General features: G+C 57.8%; 1 protein-coding gene and 1 non-coding gene across 3 annotated transcripts in view; both read left to right on the top strand.

Annotated features, from left to right (window-relative positions):
• Positions 1-20384, top strand: part of acin1b (apoptotic chromatin condensation inducer 1b) — a 45493-nt gene that overhangs the window by 442 nt on the left and 24667 nt on the right. For both annotated transcript variants that reach the window (XM_088634273.1, XM_088634272.1), the window contains exons 2-7: positions 2821-2886; positions 3913-4024; positions 5391-5467; positions 14526-16784; positions 17854-18003; positions 18299-18378. In XM_088634273.1, the coding sequence (XP_088490399.1) occupies positions 2821-2886; positions 3913-4024; positions 5391-5467; positions 14526-16784; positions 17854-18003; positions 18299-18378 (2744 nt within the window). The remainder of the gene's footprint in view (positions 1-2820; positions 2887-3912; positions 4025-5390; positions 5468-14525; positions 16785-17853; positions 18004-18298; positions 18379-20384) is intronic.
• LOC148660370 (small nucleolar RNA U6-53/MBII-28) lies at positions 2058-2169 on the top strand. The gene has a single exon (XR_015939932.1). It is a non-coding gene; the product is annotated as a small nucleolar RNA U6-53/MBII-28 (small nucleolar RNA).

Below are 20384 nucleotides of genomic sequence, written 5' to 3'. Positions count from 1 at the left end.
GAGCGGAGCGGCGGCTGGAAAGTTGAGCCGCGCCGAGGAGGCCGAGAGGGAGCGAGGGGCGAGTGTGTGTGTGTGTGTGTTTACGGGAGTCGGCGCGGCTCGGTGTGTCGGTTAGTTTTTTTTCTGAGTAGAAGTCGACGAGCCCGCGCTTTGTGTGTCTGTGCGCGTTCACGGAGAGCGAGCGAGGGGGGCCGTTTCTCCCGGGTGCGTGCGCGCTCTCTTGCTCGCGCTCGCAGGGGGGGGGTGGAGGTTGAGGCCGGAGGACTGAAGGAGCGGGGATGTCGCGCGCTTTTACAGTTTGTGTTTTTCTGGCGGTGTGACGTGGACGAGGCTCGTTCCCGGGGATTAGCTGTCAGCGAGTGCCAGCGGCCGGGTCGCGCTGGTTGGAAACCGGGCGCTCTTGACGGGGGGCGTCGGGGGGCTCCCTCTCTGCGAAATTACGAGCCTGTTGGGATCCCCCCGCTACCCACGTGAGCGCGCGCGTCGGCCACTCGCGATGATTGGTTTCAATTAAAGACGCGACGCTCTGTGCAAAAACACGAAGGTTGTGATTTTCAGAGGTGTCGACAAATCAGGCTGGGGGGTCTGTGTGTCGGAGTTGTTGAAGTTTGACGCCCCTGGCCAGGACCCCGATCAGGTGTGCCGAGAAGCCCGGTTGTGCTTTTCTGTGCCATCAGACTGCTGCTGCACTGTGGAGTTTCTCTCTCGCTGGCCGGGAGCTGTGACTGCACTGCACTGTCTGTGTGCGATGCTGTGTGTGTTTGTGCATGTGCTGTCATTGGTTCACCTCCCTGTGTGTGTAGGACGTGCTCAGTAAGTGTCAGTCCAGATCCCAGGACACTGTCAGTAAGAGTAGGGGTGTCCTGACTGGTCAGTCCAGATCCCAGGACACTGTCAGTAAGAGTAGGGGTGTCCTGACTGGTCAGTCCAGATCCCAGGACACTGCCAGTAAGAGTAGGGGTGTCCTGACTGCTGGTCAGTCCAGATCCCAGGACACTGTCAGTAAGAGTAGGGGTGTCCTGACTGGTCAGTACAGATCCCAGGACACTGTCAGTAAGAGTAGGGGTGTCCTGACTGGTCAGTACAGATACAGACACTGCCAGTAAGAGTAGGGGTGTCCTGACTGCTGGTCAGTACAGATCCCAGGACACTGTCAGTAAGAGTAGGGGTGTCCTGACTGGTCAGTCCAGATCCCAGGACACTGTCAGTAAGAGTAGGGGTGTCCTGACTGGTCAGTCCAGATCCCAGGACACTGTCAGTAAGAGTAGGGGTGTCCTGACTGCTGGTCAGTACAGATCCCAGGACACTGTCAGTAAGAGTAGGGGTGTCCTGACTGGTCAGTCCAGATCCCAGGACACTGTCAGTAAGAGTAGGGGTGTCCTGACTGCTGGTCAGTACAGATCCCAGGACACTGTCAGTAAGAGTAGGGGTGTCCTGACTGGTCAGTCCAGATCCCAGGACACTGTCAGTAAGAGTAGGGGTGTCCTGACTGCTGGTCAGTACAGATCCCAGGACACTGTCAGTAAGAGTAGGGGTGTCCTGACTGGTCAGTCCAGATCCCAGGACACTGTCGGTAAGTCTAGGGGTGTCCTGACTGCTGGTCAGTACAGATCCCAGGACACTGTCAGTAAGAGTAGGGGTGTCCTGACTGCTGGTCAGTACAGATCCCAGGACACTGTCAGTAAGAGTAGGGGTGTTGCTTATCCATCCTTTATTGACCTTTGATCAGGGGACACCTCTGATGTATTCCTTGTTAATGCATGGTATTTGCTTACTGTAGTGTGCTGTGTTTGATTCTGCTCTAATTAGTTGCATTGTTTTGAATAGTGATTAACTGAGATTATAATCAGACTCCACTGACAGAGCAGTGTGAGACTCTCCAGACTGGACTGGACTGACTGGACTGTGATCTTGATTAGTGATTCACTGAGATTATAATCAGACTCATTGACACTGACAGCTGTCTGAGCCAGTGTCTGACTGACATTAGTGGTATCGATGTGAGCTGTGAGAGGATGAGAGGGGGGCTCTGGTAGAACTGGTGTCCTGGCCTGCTGCTCCAGTGATGAGTTACCATGCTAATACTGATACACCAGGCTGGCTGTGTGTCTGTCTGGGTGTAGGTGAGTTAAACTCTCCTTCTCACATTGTCTGTGTGCTCTGAGGAGATCACTGAGCCAGCCTGCCAGCCTCTGTTAATTTCTCTCTCCTGGGCTTCCTGACTGAGATCAGCCTGTTACCTTGACTTTCAGATTATCCCTGAGTCTGAGGATGGACTGACTGGACTGTGATCTTGATTAGTGATTAACTGAGATTATAATCAGACTCCACTGACACCGACAGGGCAGTGTGAGACTCTCCAGGCTGGACTGACTGGACTGTGATCTTGATTAGTGATTCACTGAGATAATAATCAGACTCCACTGACACTGACAGAGCAGTGTGAGACTCTCCAGGCTGGACTGGACTGACTGGACTGTGATCTTGATTAGAGATTAACTGAGATTATAATCAGACTCCACTGACACTGACAGAGCAGTGTGAGACTCTCCAGGCTGGACTGGACTGACTGGACTGTGATCTTGATTAGTGATTCACTGAGATTATAATCAGACTCCACTGACACTGACAGAGCAGTGTGAGACACTCCAGGCTGGACTGGACTGTATGATTAGCAGTGTGTATCCTGAACACCAAGGGGCTGTAGTGTCTAGGCTGCAGTCTTCAGTATAGTGCGTGGGGCTGGTTGAGAGAGACAGCAGTGTGTCCAGTGCTGGTGATTGTGGTTCATGTCTAATCTATGTGTTTATGTTGTTTCAGGCTCTGATGTTAGAAAATTTGCAGAAGCACTCAACCCCTCACAGTGGGCTACAGCCCAACTCCCAGGTAAGACATCTATCTAGAAAGATGCGTGTTCCTCACCTTGCTGGAACGTGCTATACAGACATGCTGAGACAGACGGATTTGGTGGACACTTTTCCACACTTGGTGTAGATGTGCTGTGCAGACACTGTTTCTGGTTACCCGTGTCCGCCTGTTGCTCTGGGAGCAGACCAGGTGTGTTTCTGGTTACCCGTGTCCGCCTGTTGCTCTGGGAGCAGACCAGGTGTGTTTCTGGTTACCCGTGTCCGCCTGTTGCTCTAGGAGCAGATGCCTGTGTTTCTGGTTACCCGTGTCCGCCTGTTGCTCTGGGAGCAGACTAGGTGTGTTTCTGGTTACCCGTGTCCGCCTGTTGCTCTGGGAGCAGACCAGGTGTGTTTCTGGTTACCCGTGTCCGCCTGTTGCTCTGGGAGCAGACCAGGTGTGTTTCTGGTTACCCGTGTCCGCCTGTTGCTCTGGGAGCAGACCAGGTGTGTTTCTGGTTACCCGTGTCCGCCTGTTGCTCTGGGAGCAGACCAGGTGTGTTTCTGGTTACCCGTGTCCGCCTGTTGCTCTGGGAGCAGACGGCTGTGTTTCTGGTTACCCGTGTCCGCCTGTTGCTCTGGGAGCAGACGGCTGTGTTTCTGGTTACCCGTGTCCGCCTGTTGCTCTGGGAGCAGACGGCTGTGTTTCTGGTTACCCGTGTCCGCCTGTTGCTCTGGGAGCAGACGGCTGTGTTTCTGGTTACCCGTGTCCGCCTGTTGCTCTGGGAGCAGACGGCTGTGTTTCTGGTTACCCGTGTCCGCCTGTTGCTCTGGGAGCAGACGGCTGTGTTTCTGGTTACCCGTGTCCGCCTGTTGCTCTGGGAGCAGACGGCTGTGTTTCTGGTTACCCGTGTCCGCCTGTTGCTCTGGGAGCAGACGGCTGTGTTTCTGGTTACCCGTGTCCGCCTGTTGCTCTGGGAGCAGACGGCTGTGTTTCTGGTTACCCGTGTCTGTAATGATGCTCTGTGTTCAGTCTGCATCTCGGTGGTAATCGCTGTGTGTCTCTCAGATAGGGGAGGAGATGAGTCAGAACAGTTTTATCAAGCAGTACCTGGCGAAGCAGCAGGAGCTCCTGAGACAGCGCCTGGAGAGAGAGGCCCGAGAAGCTGCTGAGGCCGAGGGTAAGGATTTCTGCCGTCCCTGTCGTCCTCCCCTGTCCTCCACATTACCCCTCTTTCCTGTGTAATGCACTGCTTTTCTTTCCTTGTTCTGCGTACTCCACTTTGCTAGTTTCGCTCCTGCATGACTCACTGCCCCCGCCCCGAGCGCGACTGTGCGACGGGCTGCCCCCGCCCCGAGCGCGACTGTGCGACGGGCTGCCCCCGCCCCGAGCGCGACTGTGCGACGGGCTGCCCTCTCCCCGAGCGCGACTGTGCGACGGGCTGCCCTCGCCCCGAGCGCGACTGTGCGACGGGCTGCCCTCGCCCCGAGCGCGACTGTGCGACGGGCTGCCCTCGCCCCGAGCGCGACTGTGCGACGGGCTGCCCTCGCCCCGAGCGCGACTGTGCGACTGGCTGCCCTCTCCCCGAGCGCGACTGTGCGGCTGGCTGCCCTCGCCCCGAGCGCGACTGTGCGACTGGCTGCCCTCTCCCCGAGCGCGACTGTGCGACGGGCTGCCCTCTCCCCGAGCGCGACTGTGCGGCTGGCTGCCCTCGCCCCGAGCGCGACTGTGCGGCTGGCTGCCCTCGCCCCGAGCGCGACTGTGCGACGGGCTGCCCTCTCCCCGAGCGCGGCTGTGCGACGGGCTGCCCTCTCCCCGAGCGCGGCTGTGCGACGGGCTGCCCTCTCCCCGAGCGCGACTGTGCGACGGGCTGCCCTCTCCCCGAGCGCGACTGTGCGACGGGCTGCCCTCTCCCCGAGCGCGACTGTGCGACGGGCTGCCCTCTCCCCGAGCGCGACTGTGCGGCTGGCTCTATAATCAGACTCCACTGACACTGACAGAGCAGTGTGAGACTCTCCAGGCTGGACTGGACTGACTGGACTGTGATCTTGATTAGTGATTCACTGAGATTATAATCAGACTCCACCGACACTGACAGAGCAGTGTGAGACTCTCCAGGCTGGACTGGACTGACTGGACTGTGATCTTGATTAGTGATTAACTGAGATTATAATCAGACTCCACTGACACTGACAGAGCAGTGTGAGACTCTCCAGACTGGACTGGACTGACTGGACTGTGATCTTGATTAGTGATTCACTGAGATTATAATCAGACTCCACTGACACTGACAGAGCAGTGTGAGACTCTCCAGGCTGGACTGGACTGACTGGACTGAGATCTTGATTAGTGATTAACTGAGATTATAATCAGAATCCACTGACACTGACAGAGCAGTGTGAGACTCTCCAGGCTGGACTGGACTGACTTTAGTGTGAATGTATTTAACAGCCTGACACCCTTGTGTGGAGTGAGCATGTGTCAGTGTGTTGAGTGTGTGGACCGATGGTCCATGTTAATGTGTGTCTATTCATGTCATTTTCTAGAGACAGACAGCCCAGCAGGGCCGGACGAAGATGACCATTCAGAAGGTTACGACAGCACTTCCTGTCCACAGGACCAGGTTAGAGTGGAACTGTATAAACTCCTGTACCTCTCTCAGTGCAGTGTTAATGTACTGGAGTGTCCAGTCAGTCAGTGTGTCTGTATGAACCCCTCTCTCTCAGTGCAGTGTTAATGTACTGGAGTGTCCAGTCAGTGTGTCTGTATGAACCCCTCTCTCTCAGTGCAGTGTTAATGTACTGGAGTGTCCAGTCAGTGAGTCTGTATGAACCCCTCTCTCTCAGTGCAGTGTTAATGTACTGGAGTGTCCAGTCAGTCAGTGTGTCTGTATGAACCCCTCTCTCTCAGTGCAGTGTTAATGTACTGGAGTGTCCAGTCAGTCAGTGTGTCTGTATGAACCCCTCTCTCTCAGTGCAGTGTTAATGTACTGGAGTGTCCAGTCAGTCAGTGTGTCTGTATGAACCCCTCTCTCTCAGTGCAGTGTTAATGTACTGGAGTGTCCAGTCAGTCAGTGTGTCTGTATGAACCCCTCTCTCTCAGTGCAGTGTTAATGTACTGGAGTGTCCAGTCAGTGTGTCTGTATGAACCCCTCTCTCAGTGCAGTGTTAATGTACTGGAGTGTCCAGTCAGTCAGTGTGTCTGTATGAACCCCTCTCTCTCAGTGCAGTGTTAATGTACTGGAGTGTCCAGTCAGTCAGTGTGTCTGTATGAACCCCTCTCTCTCAGTGCAGTGTTAATGTACTGGAGTGTCCAGTCAGTCAGTGTGTCTGTATGAACCCCTCTCTCTCAGTGCAGTGTTAATGTACTGGAGTGTCCAGTCAGTCAGTGTGTCTGTATGAACCCCTCTCTCTCAGTGCAGTGTTAATGTACTGGAGTGTCCAGTCAGTGTGTCTGTATGAACCCCTCTCTCAGTGCAGTGTTAATGTACTGGAGTGTCCAGTCAGTCAGTGTGTCTGTATGAACCCCTCTCTCTCAGTGCAGTGTTAATGTACTGGAGTGTCCAGTCAGTCAGTGTGTCTGTATGAACCCCTCTCTCTCAGTGCAGTGTTAATGTACTGGAGTGTCCAGTCAGTGTGTCTGTATGAACCCCTCTCTCAGTGCAGTGTTAATGTACTGGAGTGTACAGTAGAGGTTCAGTTTTTGATATTTCACGTCAGTTCAGTTTCCAGTTAGTTTTCTTTAAAAAATGTTTTTTTTTTGTTTGGTTTTCATTAAATGACCGATATACCAGTGCTTTTAATGTTATTTTTTTCCAAAGACCATGACATGCTGCAGAGAAAGCATTTATTTGTAAATAAAACTTGTTCAGCCCTGGTTATAGTAATACTGACTCACAAAATTACAAACTGACTTTATAATTGAATAAAAAATTTCTGAATAACCTAAATAGCAAGAGGTGCATACAGCGGCTCTTAAAGTCATCAGTTTGGTAGGTGTAAGTCACGATTTCTTTGAGAAAAAAACTTGTATGCAGAGGCAGCTTCATTATAACTAAAATAAAGTTTGCTGACACATTTAAATGAGCTGGAGTGTTGGAGATTGTAGCCAGGACAGATGTGGCTTTTTGTCCATTTCTTCTGCCTTGTGTCATTTTTATTACACGGGTTTTCCCCTTGAAAGCGTAAATTTAGTCACCGATTTTTGCTTTAGTCATAGTCTGTCAAGTCCACGAAAACGTCACTTTGTAATCACCCGTTTACATCGGACTGATAATAGAAAAAACGGTCATTTTGCTTTTCGTGAATTAGAATAGAATTCGTTTGTGACATTGTCATGTTTTCAATTATTTGTTTGAGATGTGTAACGGTTTTTATCTTTATTTTATTTAAAAAAAAAACTTATTTGTTTTTTCCTGTAGTCTTGAAATACCAAGTTGAGTCATTTTTAATTCAGTTAAGAAAAGTTCAGGCTTTTCTAATTGGATTGGCTCATGTTTGTGTGGTCTCATTTAACTTACCACATTTAAGAAGAAACTGCTTAAAACAGGCTAGGAACTTTACTTCTCACTCTAAGAATATATTTGGTAAGATTCTATCAAAAAGTAGTAGATTCACCCCCAGAGAGGTCAAGTATCACATACAAGAAGTCATTGTGCAATAAAGGTTAATTAATAAATAACCTTGTACAGAGATACAGAGGGAATCTTTTCTAGTAAGAAAATCTCTCTTAGCACTGTTAATAATAATGCTGTATGTTTATGTAAGTTTTTCTAAGTTATTTTTTACAAAGTCAACTTTTATTCCCCCTTTACTGTGACATTATTCGAGATGTATTCAGTAGAGACCCCAGCCAGAACTGAATTTGCAATAACTGAAGGGGAATGACTTCAAAAATATTGAAACCAGCTAGGACAAGCTGTATATATATATATTCTTTAATTAGTTCAGGTGGGGAGCTGGGTCAACAGGCGCAGGCTGCAAAGGAGCAAGTAGGAGGTTTATTCCTGCTGCAAACAGAAGAGCGAGAGAAAACAACGTTTTGGCTGTGGAGCCTTCTTCAGGTGTGAGAGAGACAGGGCAGGCAGCAGAGATTCTCCAGCACGGGAGAGAGGAGGACTCGGGGAGGGGGAGTGGAGAGAGGGGTGAGGACAGAGGATGAGGAGGAGAGGAGTCTGTCGTGAGAGAGGAGGACTCGGGGGGGAGTGGAGAGAGGGGTGAGGACAGAGGATGAGGAGGAGAGGAGTCTGTCGTGAGAGAGGAGGACTCGGGGGGGAGTGGAGAGAGGGGTGAGGACAGAGGATGAGGAGGAGAGGAGTCTGTCGTGAGAGAGGAGGACTCGGGGGGGAGTGGAGAGAGGGGTGAGGACAGAGGATGAGGAGGAAACGAGTCTGTCGTGAGAGAGGAGGACTCGGGGGGAGTGGAGAGAGGGGTGAGGACAGAGGATGAGGAGGAGAGGAGTCTGTCGTGAGAGAGGAGGACTCGGGGGGGAGTGGAGAGAGGGGTGAGGACAGAGGATGAGGAGGAGAGGAGTCTGTCGTGAGAGAGGAGGACGGGGGGGAGTGGAGAGAGGGGTGAGGACAGAGGATGAGGAGGAGAGGAGTCTGTCGTGAGAGAGGAGGACTCGGGGGGGAGTGGAGAGAGGGGTGAGGACAGAGGATGAGGAGGAAACGAGTCTGTCGTGAGAGGAGGACTCGGGGGGGAGTGGAGAGAGGGGTGAGGACAGAGGATGAGGAGGAAACGAGTCTGTCGTGAGAGAGGAGGACTCGGGGGGAGTGGAGAGAGGGGTGAGGACAGAGGATGAGGAGGAGAGGAGTCTGTCGTGAGAGAGGAGGACTCGGGGGGGGGAGTGGAGAGAGGGGTGAGGACAGAGGATGAGGAGGAAACGAGTCTGTCGTGAGAGAGGAGGACTCGGGGGGGAGTGGAGAGAGGGGTGAGGACAGAGGATGAGGAGGACACGAGTCTGTCGTGAGAGAGGAGGACTCAGGGGGGAGTGGAGAGAGGGGTGAGGACAGAGGATGAGGAGGAAACGAGTCTGTCGTGAGAGAGGAGGACTCGGGGAGGGGGAGTGGAGAGAGGGGTGAGGACAGAGGATGAGGAGGAAACGAGTCTGTCGTGAGAGAGGAGGACTCGGGGGGAGTGGAGAGAGGGGTGAGGACAGAGGATGAGGAGGAGAGGAGTGTGTCGTGAGAGAGGAGGACTCGGGGGGGAGTGGAGAGAGGGGTGAGGACAGAGGATGAGGAGGAGAGGAGTCTGTCGTGAGAGAGGAGGACTCGGGGGGAGTGGAGAGAGGGGTGAGGACAGAGGATGAGGAGGAGAGGAGTCTGTCGTGAGAGAGGAGGACTCGGGGGGGGGGAGTGGAGAGAGGGGTGAGGACAGAGGATGAGGAGGAGAGGAGTCTGTCGTGAGAGAGGAGGACTCGGGGGGGAGTGGAGAGAGGGGTGAGGACAGAGGATGAGGAGGAAACGAGTCTGTCGTGAGAGAGGAGGACTCGGGGGGGTGGAGAGAGGGGTGAGGACAGAGGATGAGGAGGAAACGAGTCTGTCGTGAGAGAGGAGGACTCGGGGGGGAGTGGAGAGAGGGGTGAGGACAGAGGATGAGGAGGAGAGGAGTGTGTCGTGAGAGAGGAGGACTCGGGGGGAGTGGAGAGAGGGGTGAGGACAGAGGATGAGGAGGAGAGGAGTCTGTCGTGAGAGAGGAGGACTCGGGGGGAGTGGAGAGAGGGGTGAGGACAGAGGATGAGGAGGAGAGGAGTCTGTCGTGAGAGAGGAGGACTCGGGGGGGAGTGGAGAGAGGGGTGAGGACAGAGGATGAGGAGGAGAGGAGTCTGTCGTGAGAGAGGAGGACTCGGGGGGAGTGGAGAGAGGGGTGAGGACAGAGGATGAGGAGGAAACGAGTCTGTCGTGAGAGAGGAGGACTCGGGGGGGGTGGAGAGAGGGGTGAGGACAGAGGATGAGGAGGAAACGAGTCTGTCGTGAGAGAGGAGGACTCGGGGGGGAGTGGAGAGAGGGGTGAGGACAGAGGATGAGGAGGAAACGAGTCTGTCGTGAGAGAGGAGGACTCGGGGGGGAGTGGAGAGAGGGGTGAGGACAGAGGATGAGGAGGAGAGGAGTGTGTCGTGAGAGAGGAGGACTCGGGGGGGAGTGGAGAGAGGGGTGAGGACAGAGGATGAGGAGGAAACGAGTCTGTCGTGAGAGAGGAGGACTCGGGGGGGAGTGGAGAGAGGGGTGAGGACAGAGGATGAGGAGGAGAGGAGTGTGTCGTGAGAGAGGAGGACTCGGGGGGGGAGTGGAGAGAGGGGTGAGGACAGAGGATGAGGAGGAGAGGAGTCTGTCGTGAGAGAGGAGGACTCGGGGGGGAGTGGAGAGAGGGGTGAGGACAGAGGATGAGGAGGAGAGGAGTCTGTCGTGAGAGAGGAGGACTCGGGGGGGAGTGGAGAGAGGGGTGAGGACAGAGGATGAGGAGGAGAGGAGTCTGTCGTGAGAGAGGAGGACTCGGGGGGGAGTGGAGAGAGGGGTGAGGACAGAGGATGAGGAGGAGAGGAGTCTGTCGTGAGAGAGGAGGACTCGGGGGGAGTGGAGAGAGGGGTGAGGACAGAGGATGAGGAGGAGAGGAGTCTGTCGTGAGAGAGGAGGACTCGGGGGGAGTGGAGAGAGGGGTGAGGACAGAGGATGAGGAGGAGAGGAGTCTGTCGTGAGAGAGGAGGACTCGGGGGGAGTGGAGAGAGGGGTGAGGACAGAGGATGAGGAGGAGAGGAGTCTGTCGTGAGAGAGGAGGACTCGGGGGGGAGTGGAGAGAGGGGTGAGGACAGAGGATGAGGAGGAGAGGAGTCTGTCGTGAGAGAGGAGGACTCGGGGGGAGTGGAGAGAGGGGTGAGGACAGAGGATGAGGAGGAGAGGAGTCTGTCGTGAGAGAGGAGGACTCGGGGGGGAGTGGAGAGAGGGGTGAGGACAGAGAATGAGGAGGAGAGGAGTCTGTCGCGAGAGAGGAGGACTCGGGGGGGAGTGGAGAGAGGGGTGAGGACAGAGGATGAGGAGGAAACGAGTCTGTCGTGAGAGAGGAGGACTCGGGGGGAGTGGAGAGAGGGGTGAGGACAGAGGATGAGGAGGAGAGGAGTCTGTCGTGAGAGAGGAGGACTCGGGGGGGAGTGGAGAGAGGGGTGAGGACAGAGGATGAGGAGGAGAGGAGTCTGTCGTGAGAGAGGAGGACTCGGGGGGGAGTGGAGAGAGGGGTGAGGACAGAGGATGAGGAGGAGAGGAGTCTGTCGTGAGAGAGGAGGACTCGGGGGGAGTGGAGAGAGGGGTGAGGACAGAGGATGAGGAGGAGAGGAGTCTGTCGTGAGAGAGGAGGACTCGGGGGGTGGAGAGAGGGGTGAGGACAGAGGATGAGGAGGAAACGAGTCTGTCGTGAGAGAGGAGGGGAAAGGTGTGGACCCAGTTTCAGGATCGTTCTAGTTTCTGGTGTCTCTGTGCTCTGGGAGTTCAGAAACCCTTGTGTGAGAACAGAGACGGAGAGATCAGTGTGATCGTGGCCGTCTGAGGTGAAATGAGAGACTGTGGGCTGGGAGAGATCTTTAATCTTCCCAGCCCCGCCGTGTCCTCTGAAGCGGTCTCCTTCCCGTTTCTCCAGTGTAGATGGCTGGGCATTTACCGCAAGAGACACAGTAAATAAGGTTGCTGGAGGTACAGGATGCCATCTGGGTGATCCGGAGTTGTCGCGAGGGGCCTTGAATGAGTGTGGTGGGAGATGTACTTGCAGGTGATGCAGCGAGCTCTGCTGCAGGGGAAGGTGCCTGGTGTGGGCCGTGGAGGGAGCTGTGGACAAGAAGGCGATGTGCAGTAGATGAGCTGGTCGGCGATGTGAGAGGATGGGGCGTTCGGATAAGAGGGCCCCAGTGGAGGGATCGTCCTGTAGGATGGGAAAGTGGTGGTTAACGGCCCTGGGGACCGAGAGGGTGTCGGGGTGGTGGGGAAGCGCCGAAGGAAGGGGGTCGTTACGGCGGGAGCTCCTGATCGAGGGGATGGCCCGGGGGGTGTTCGTGGCTCGGATGAGGGCCCTGTCGGCCACACTGCTGGGGTGCCCCCTGTTGGTGGAACAGGGGCACATTCCGAGGGCCTGGTTCTGGAAATGGATGTAGGTGCGGCAGAGCTGTCGTAGCCTGTGAACTGTGAAGAGGGGGAGAGTTTTTAGTGTGTTTGGGGTGACGGGAGCTGTGTGAACCCCTGGGTTTGTAATAGACCGAAGTCCAGAGTCGGGGCTGGCTGATGGATAGGTTGATGTCTGGAAATGGAAGAGTAGTGGAAGATATGTTAACTGCATATTTGAGGGACTATAATTAATTGAATTCTATTAAATTAAAGAAGAATTAAATTATTATTTAATTACATTCACTGGTGTTTATCAATAACTGTACTGTAGTGTCACATGAAGCTAACTGGTGGCCACGTGGGGCTGCACACTGGTGGTGGTGGAGGGGATCCCCATTACCTGTAAAGCTCTTTGACTGGAGTGTCCAGAAAAGCGCTATATAAGTGTAAGCAATTATTATTATTATTATTATTATTATTATTATTATTTACAGACGTATCCCCCTGCTGCTTACTGATAGCCCACTGGAGCTCAGCAGTGTGAGCCTGGCCAGTACCTGGGTGGGAGACTCCTGGGAGAGGTGTTAGTGGGGCCAGTAGGGGGCGCTCACCCTGCGGGCTGTGTGGGTCCTAACGCCCCAACACAGTGACGGGGACACTAGACTGTAAACAGGCGCCGTCCTTCAGATGAGACGTAAAACTGAGGTCCTGCCTCTCTGTGGTCAGTCAAGACCCCAGGGTGTCTCTCAGAAAGAGTAGGGGTGTGACCCCAGTGTCCTGGACAGACTCCCCCTGGTCTTTACCAGTCATGGCCTCCTGATCACCCCCCTCTCTGAACTGGCCTCATCACTCTGCTCTCCTCCCCACTGAGAGCTGGGGTGGAGGGGGTCCCCAGTACTGGACAGCGCCGGGAGAGGGGTGGAGGGTCCAGAAAGGCGCTATAGAGGTGTCAGGATATTATTAGTATTGGTAGAAGCCCCAGGGCACCACACACAGCACCTGCGGCCTCAGGCCTGGAATTGTACCCGTGACGGACAGAAAGACAACGTGCAGACGGTGAACCTCGTGTGACCACGCTCATCTCGGTGTGAGCTCGAGCCCGACAGGTCATCCCCTCTCGTCTTCACTGCCTCGGGCAGAGCAGCGTCGTCTTCACCGGGGATCATTTCCCCGAACGCTGAATCATCGCGGACTACTGTGAAAAACGGACTTTACCGCACAGGTTTCCGTAGACGAAGTTTAGCGCTGCTAAAAACTGGATCTGTCCCGGTTTGTTTTGTGGATATATCTTAAAAAAGGGAACACCTAGGCACATCTGTCTTGTTTGCGATCAACCAGCCAATTTCTCCCAAGTGGCGTTTTAAATTTGTAGTATTTTTTATAATTTGCACTCACTTTTCCCGCAGTTTGCAGACGCAGTGCCACAGTCCTCTTCGGCATTTTGGTCAATGTAAAGTTGCGTGAGGAAATGGACCTTTTTCGTGGTACTCGGACGCTGAAAAAAACTCGTAACTGGCACAATTAATTACAGTGGGAAACAGTAGGAGTTCTCTTTAAAACACGTCAAGATATCGTAATCATTTTTTGAATTTCGTTTTGATTCATTTGATTCATTCAAAACACTGACTGACTGATGCACGACAACGTAACTAGGAAACAAGCCAGCACAGCTGAAATGAAAGGTCAGCTTACTGGGTGATGGGACTTGACGTCAGCTGCCAGGGCCCGGCGCAACGTCCTGCAGGCCCTTCCCATCGGAGCGGCCCGTGCGCCTGCGAGCTCTCCGCGGCCTCCTTCCCCGCACAGGTCTGCGGATCATAGAGCCCGCTCTGTGGCTGCCGTCAGGGCTCCTGTGCAATCCCGGCGGCCGCTCTGTGAAAATACTGGCCCGCGAAACGCAGAAACACCGGGTCCGCTTGAGTCCGGTGTCGGTTTTTAATCCAAACACGAGCGGCAGTTAAAGCGCTCGTCTCTTCCGGTCGCTGCGTGCGCCTCGCAGGGAAACGGCCCGTTACTAAATCTCCGTGGCAACGTTGGTCGGCGGTGTCGCGAACTCGCTCTTCCCGCTCGCTGGTCTCCGCGAGGACTGGTGGACTGTGATGAGCGAGCTCGTGAGCGGCAGGTATTTCACGACGGAAGTGCTCCAGCGTGGTGAGCAGTCGTCGGTTTGTCGTCGGAGAGGGTCCGGAGGTGGAGAGGCAGTACTTCCGCCGGGGCCCCAGCCTGCTTGTTTGCAGTGTCACGGGGCCGCTTCTCCTCGCAGGCCGCCCTGTCGCCTCGCGCTGAACCGCACGCCTGGCGTTTTCCTCCGTGTTGTGGTGCAAACAGGAGGTTTCACCAGTGTGCAGCTGACTGTTACTGCGGTGTGAGAGGCCTCATTGGTGCTGATTCTCTCTCCCCTCTCTCTCCCCTCTCCCTCCCTCCCTCTCTCTCCCCTCTCTCTCTCCCCTCTCTCTCTCCCCTCCCTCCCTCTCCTCTCTCTCCCCTCTCTCTCCTCTCCCCCCCTCTCTCCCCCTCTCTCTCTCCCCCTCTCTCTCTCTCCCTCTCCCTCCCTCCCTCTCCTCTCCTCTCTCCCTCCCTCTCTCCCCTCTCACAGGAGGTGTCTGTGGCGGCGGAGCCCCCTCGCAGGAGGCGCGCGCGCCCCTCTCCGTCCTCGCAGCGGGACACCCGCAGACGCCCCGGCCCGGCGCGCTCCACCCCGACCGCCCGGCCCGGGGCCGTGACCGAGGAGGAGGAGGAGGCCAAGGCGGCGGGCGGGGAGGAGGAGGAGCAGCAGGAGGAGGAAGAAGAGGAGCCGGACGCAGGAGCCGGGGAGCGGGAGGCCCTGGCGCCGCCCTGCGCGCCCCCGCCGCAGACCCCCTCGCGCTCCAGCGCCCGCAAGGCGGCCCGCCCGCCGGCGAGGGACAGCCCCGCCCCCAGCGCCGCGCCCCCCGACCCGGGCCGCTCCCAGCCCTCCCCCCGCGCGGACGCGGCCCCCGCCCCCGCCGAGAGCGCCAGGGGGGAGCCCGGCGGCCGGCGGCGGCGCTCGTCCACCCGGCAGAGCCGCGAGGAGCCGCCCGCGGCCACCCCCCCGGAGCCCCCCCGCGCCGTGGCCTCGCTGTCGGTCCGCGTGATCGGGGAGCCCCCCGCAGAGGCGCCCCGCGAGGAAGGAGGGGAGGCCGAGCGCCAGGCCCAGCCGCCGCCGGCGCCGTCTCCCGCCTCCCGCGCCGAGGACGGCGACAGGGAGGAGAGCGCGGAGGATGAAGAAGAAGAAGAAGAAGAAGCAGAAGACGACGACAAGGAGGAGGAAGAGGAGGGAGACGAGGGCGCGGGCGGCAGGAGGAAGGCGCGGGCCAGCCGCCGCCGCGCGAGGGGCCGGAGGGAGCCGCCCGCCCCTCCCCCCAGAGAGCGGGCGCAGCGCTCCCGCCCGCCGCCGCAGCACCGCCAGCCCACGCCGCCCCCCTCGCCCCCCCCCGAGCTGTCCTTCCCGCTGCCCGACACCCCCAAGCAGAGCCCCCCCAGCCTGGAGGAGCCGGGGGGCGCGGGGGCCGGGGCGGGCGGGGGCGGCGGCTCCCCCCCGGCCCTGCGGCGGCAGGACAGCGGCTCCAGCAGCGGCTCCAGCAGCCCCGAGCCGCGCCGGGACCGCCAGCCCGGCCCGCTCGCCCTGCTGGCCCGCAAGATGGAGTCCGAGGGCGCCTTCGGGGGCGGGGGCAAGGGCGCCCCCGCCAGCGCCAGCGCCGGCGAGGAGGAGGACGAGGACCCGGGCGCGTCGGGGCCCCGCGCGCGGGCGGGGAGCGGGAGCCGCAGCCCCGCGCCGGGAGACGCCCGGCGGGCGAGCGAGGAGCCCGCGGGCCCCCCGGCCGGAGCCGTGGCCCAGCCCGACACGCCGCCCGACGACGTCAGCGCGCCCGACACCCCCGCGGAGGCCAGCCGGGAGGCGTGCGGGGCGCCCCAGGACCAGCAGGAGCAGGAGCAGGACGGGGGCGCTGCAGGAGGCTCGCCCCCCTGCGCCCCGGCGGAGCCGGGAATCCCGGGAGACACGCCAGCGCCCGCGCCCCCCGCCGCTGCCGACGAGGCGCGGGCCGGCGAGGGGGAGGAGCCGCGGCCCCAGCCCCAGCCTGAGCCCCAGCCCGAGCCCGTGGCGGCCGCGGCGCCCCAGCCCAGCGAGGGCCCCGGGACAGAGCCCGGGGGGGCGGCCCCTCCCGCCGACACCAGCCCCGAGACGGAGGGGGTGAAGGAGGCGGAGCCGCCGGGACCCCCACCCCCCAGACCGGACCCCCCGCTGGAGTCGGACGCGGCCCCGAGCGCCAGCCAGGCCCAGGCCCGGCCCCCGCCCGCGGCCCCGCAGCCCCCCCCCAAGAAGTTCCGCCTCTTCCGGGAGACGCCGCCCGCCTCCGGCCCCTCGGCCTGCGCTCCCGGCCTCAAGCGGCCGCGCACCTTCTCCGACGGCCCCCCGAAGCCCGAGCCCCCCGGCGCAGACTCCCCCGGGGCCCCGCACACCCAGGGGCCCCAGGGGGCAGACGGGCGCGAGGAAGACCCGCCGGCCCCCGCAGGCCCCGCGCCGGAGCAGGCGCAGGCGAGGACGGCCCCGCTGGCAGGGCCCGAGCCGCCCCAGCAGGCCCCGCGGGAGAGCGCCGAGGACGGCGAGCGGGCGGCGGAGCGGGCCGGCACCCCGCCTCCCGCCCCCGCGCCCGCGCCCGAGCTGCCCCCCTCGCCGCCCCCCGAGGAGCCGGGGCAGGGGGAGAAGGAGAGAGCGTCCTCCCCCTCCAGCGACTCCTCTTCCTCGGACTCGGACTCGGCCTCCTCCTCCTCCCGCTCCTCCGGCTCCTCCTCGTCCTCCCGGGGCAAGTCCGGCTCCGCGTCCAGCGGCAGGAGGGTAAGACAGCCACTCCCCCCCCCCGCTGTCTGTGTCTGCGTCTCTGTGTCTGCGTCTCTGTGTCTCTGTCTCTGTCTCTGACTCTGTGTCTGACTCTGTGTCTGACTCTGACTCTGACTCTGTGTCTGACTCTGTGTCTGACTCTGTGTCTGACTCTGTGTCTGACTCTGTGTCTCTGTGTCTCTCTGTCTCTCTGTGTCTGTGTCTCCGTCTGCGTCTGCGTCTGCGTCTCTGTGTCTGCGTCTCCGTCTCTGTGTCTGTGTCTCCGTCTCCGTCTGCGTCTGTCACAGGGGACTTCCCACAATCAGCCGTCAGGCGCTGGCGTCTCAGAAACACGTCAGGACTTGAGCACAGTGCTGTGATCGTGGGGAAAGTCCTTCACGTAGGAGCAGGTTACAGGTTTGCTCCCTGCTGCAGAGAGAAGAGAGGAAGGAAACGCAGCTCTGCTGAGTCTCTTGCAGAACGTGTCCAGAGTCCGCTTCAGAGGACACGGCGGGGCTGGGAAGATCACACATCTCTCCCAGCCCACAGTCTCTCATTTCACCTCAGACGGCCACGATCACACTGATCTCTCCGTCTCTGTTCTCACACAAGGGTTTCTGAACACCCAGAGCACAAAGACACCAGACACTAAAATGCAGTGTTAATGTACTGGAGTGTCCAGTCAGTCAGTGTGTCTGTATGAACCCCTCTCTCTCAGTGCAGTGTTAATGTACTGGAGTGTCCAGTCAGTCAGTGTGTCTGTATGAACCCCTCTCTCTCAGAGCAGTGTTAATGTACTGGAGTGTCCAGTCAGTGTGTCTGTATGAACCCCTCTCTCTCAGTGCAGTGTTAATGTACTGGAGTGTCCAGTCAGTGTGTCTGTATGAACCCCTCTCTCTCAGTGCAGTGTTAATGTACTGGAGTGTCCAGTCAGTGTGTCTGTATGAACCCCTCTCTCTCAGTGCAGTGTTAATGTACTGGAGTGTCCAGTCAGTCAGTGTGTCTGTATGAACCCCTCTCTCTCAGTGCAGTGTTAATGTACTGGAGTGTCCAGTCAGTGTGTATTAACCCCTCTTCTCTTCCCCAGTCTGTCAGTGCTCAGGGGGACTCCCTGTCCCGGGACAGCGGAGCTTTCTGTCAGCCTGAGGGCTCCCCAGAAGCCCCCACCCCCTCTTGCCGAAAGAGGAGAGGAGAGAGGGATGAGGACGAGGAAGATGAAGATGAGACCCACAGCAAGGTTAGCAGCACGGCCTCCTCGGACAGGTGGTCCAGACTCCTTCCCGAGTCAGCGGTGGGGGGCTGGGCGTCTTTTCCAGCAGAGACCCTTGTTTGCGGGGCAGTGTGCGCCCCAGGGCTGCAGTCCCTCCCGGAGACGCGGCGGGGAGGAGGGGCTGTGGCCCTGGGCCGTGACCGTCTGGCTGGGGACGCAGGCGGGGTGCTCGGCGCCCTTCGTCATGGCTCCCGGGACAGGGTGTGTGTCATATGCGCGTGCGGGGCGTCTGACGTGTTCGTCTCGCTGCTCCTCTGCACAGAAGCCGTGCCCTGGCGAGGACGGGCCGCCCAGCCACGAGGGGCAGGGGGAGACGGGAGACAGCAGGAGCCACCCTGGCGGGTGAGTGTGGGGCCACACGTGTGCATCAACACACGCACACACGCAGTGAACTGGACTGTCCTCCTCACACTCACTCACTCACTCACACTCTCACTCACTCACTCTCACACACACACACACACTCACTCTCTCACACACACTCACTCACTCTCTCACACACACTCACTCACTCACTCTCTCACACACACACTCACTCACTCTCACTCACACACACACACTCACTCACTCACACACACACACACTCTCTCACTCTCTCACACACTCACTCACTCACTCTCTCACACACTCACTCTCTCACTCACTCTCTCACACACTCACTCACTCTCTCACACACACACACACACACACACACACACACACACACACACACACTGACCTGGACTGTCCTCCTCTCACTCACTCACTCACTCATACACTGACCTAGACTGTCCTCCTCACACACTCTCACTCACTCACATACACTGACCTGGACTGTCCTCCTCACACACTCTCACTCACTCACACACACTGACCTGGACTGTCCTCCTCACACTCACTCACTCACTCACACAAACTGACCTGGACTGTCCTCCTCACACTCACTCACTCACTCACTCACTCACTCACTCACTCACTCACTCACACTGACCTGGACTGTCCTCCTCACACTCACTCACACACGCGGTGACCTGGACTGTCCTCCTCACACTCACTCACTCACACAAGCAGTGACCTAGACTGTCCTCCTCACACTCACTCACTCACTCACACACACATACACACACATACACTGACCTGGACTGTCCTCCTCACACTCACTCACACACGCGGTGACCTGGACTGTCCTCCTCACACTCACTCACTCACACAAGCAGTGACCTAGACTGTCCTCCTCACACTCACTCACTCACTCACACACACATACACACACATACACTGACCTGGACTGTCCTCCTCACACTCACTCACACACGCGGTGACCTGGACTGTCCTCCTCACACTCACTCACTCACACAAGCAGTGACCTAGACTGTCCTCCTCACACTCACTCACTCACTCACACACACATACACTGACCTGGACTGTCCTCCTCACACTCACTCACACACGCGGTGACCTGGACTGTCCTCCTCACACTCACTCACTCACACAAGCAGTGACCTAGACTGTCCTCCTCACACTCACTCACTCACTCACACACACATACACACACATACACTGACCTGGACTGTCCTCCTCACACTCACTCACACACGCGGTGACCTGGACTGTCCTCCTCACACTCACTCACTCACACAAGCAGTGACCTAGACTGTCCTCCTCACACTCACTCACTCACACACACATACACTGACCTGGACTGTCCTCCTCACACTCACTCACACACGCGGTGACCTGGACTGTCCTCCTCACACTCACTCACTCACACAAGCAGTGACCTAGACTGTCCTCCTTACACTCACTCACTCACTCACACACACACACACTGACCTGGACTGTCCTCCTCACACTCACTCACACACACAAACACACGCTGACCTGGACTGTCCTCCTCAGACACTCACACTTGCACCTGGAGTGCAGGGGGCTTGTTGTCACTCCTGCTGCGAAAACATCATTTCATTCCTGATGTGGATCATCTCAACGACTGGCCTACAGAGTCGCTGTGAAAGAAAAAAAAAAGTCGCTGTCGAACTCATGGAGAGAGGAGAGAGAGGGGTGTCCAGAGAGGGGAGAGAGAGAAAGCTGGAGGAGGGAGAGAGAGGGGTGTCCAGAGAGGGGAGAGAGAGAAAGCTGGAGGAGGGAGAGAGAGGGGTGTCCAGAGAGGGGAGAGAGAGAAAGCTGGAGGAGGGAGAGAGAGGGGTGTCCAGAGAGGGGAGAGAGAGAAAGCTGGAGGAGGGAGAGAGAGGGGTGTCCAGAGAGGGGAGAGAGAGAAAGCTGGAGGAGGGAGAGAGAGGGGTGTCCAGAGAGGGGAGAGAGAGAAAGCTGGAGGAGGGAGAGAGAGGGGTGTCCAGAGAGGGGAGAGA

The sequence above is a fragment of the Lepisosteus platostomus genome, chromosome 6 (assembly GCF_059453375.1).
Source record: "Lepisosteus platostomus isolate fLepPlt1 chromosome 6, fLepPlt1.hap1, whole genome shotgun sequence".
Classification (NCBI taxonomy): domain Eukaryota; kingdom Metazoa; phylum Chordata; class Actinopteri; order Semionotiformes; family Lepisosteidae; genus Lepisosteus; species Lepisosteus platostomus.
The sequence above is the reverse complement of the archived record's forward strand: the minus strand, read 5'-3'. Positions and strand labels throughout refer to the sequence as shown.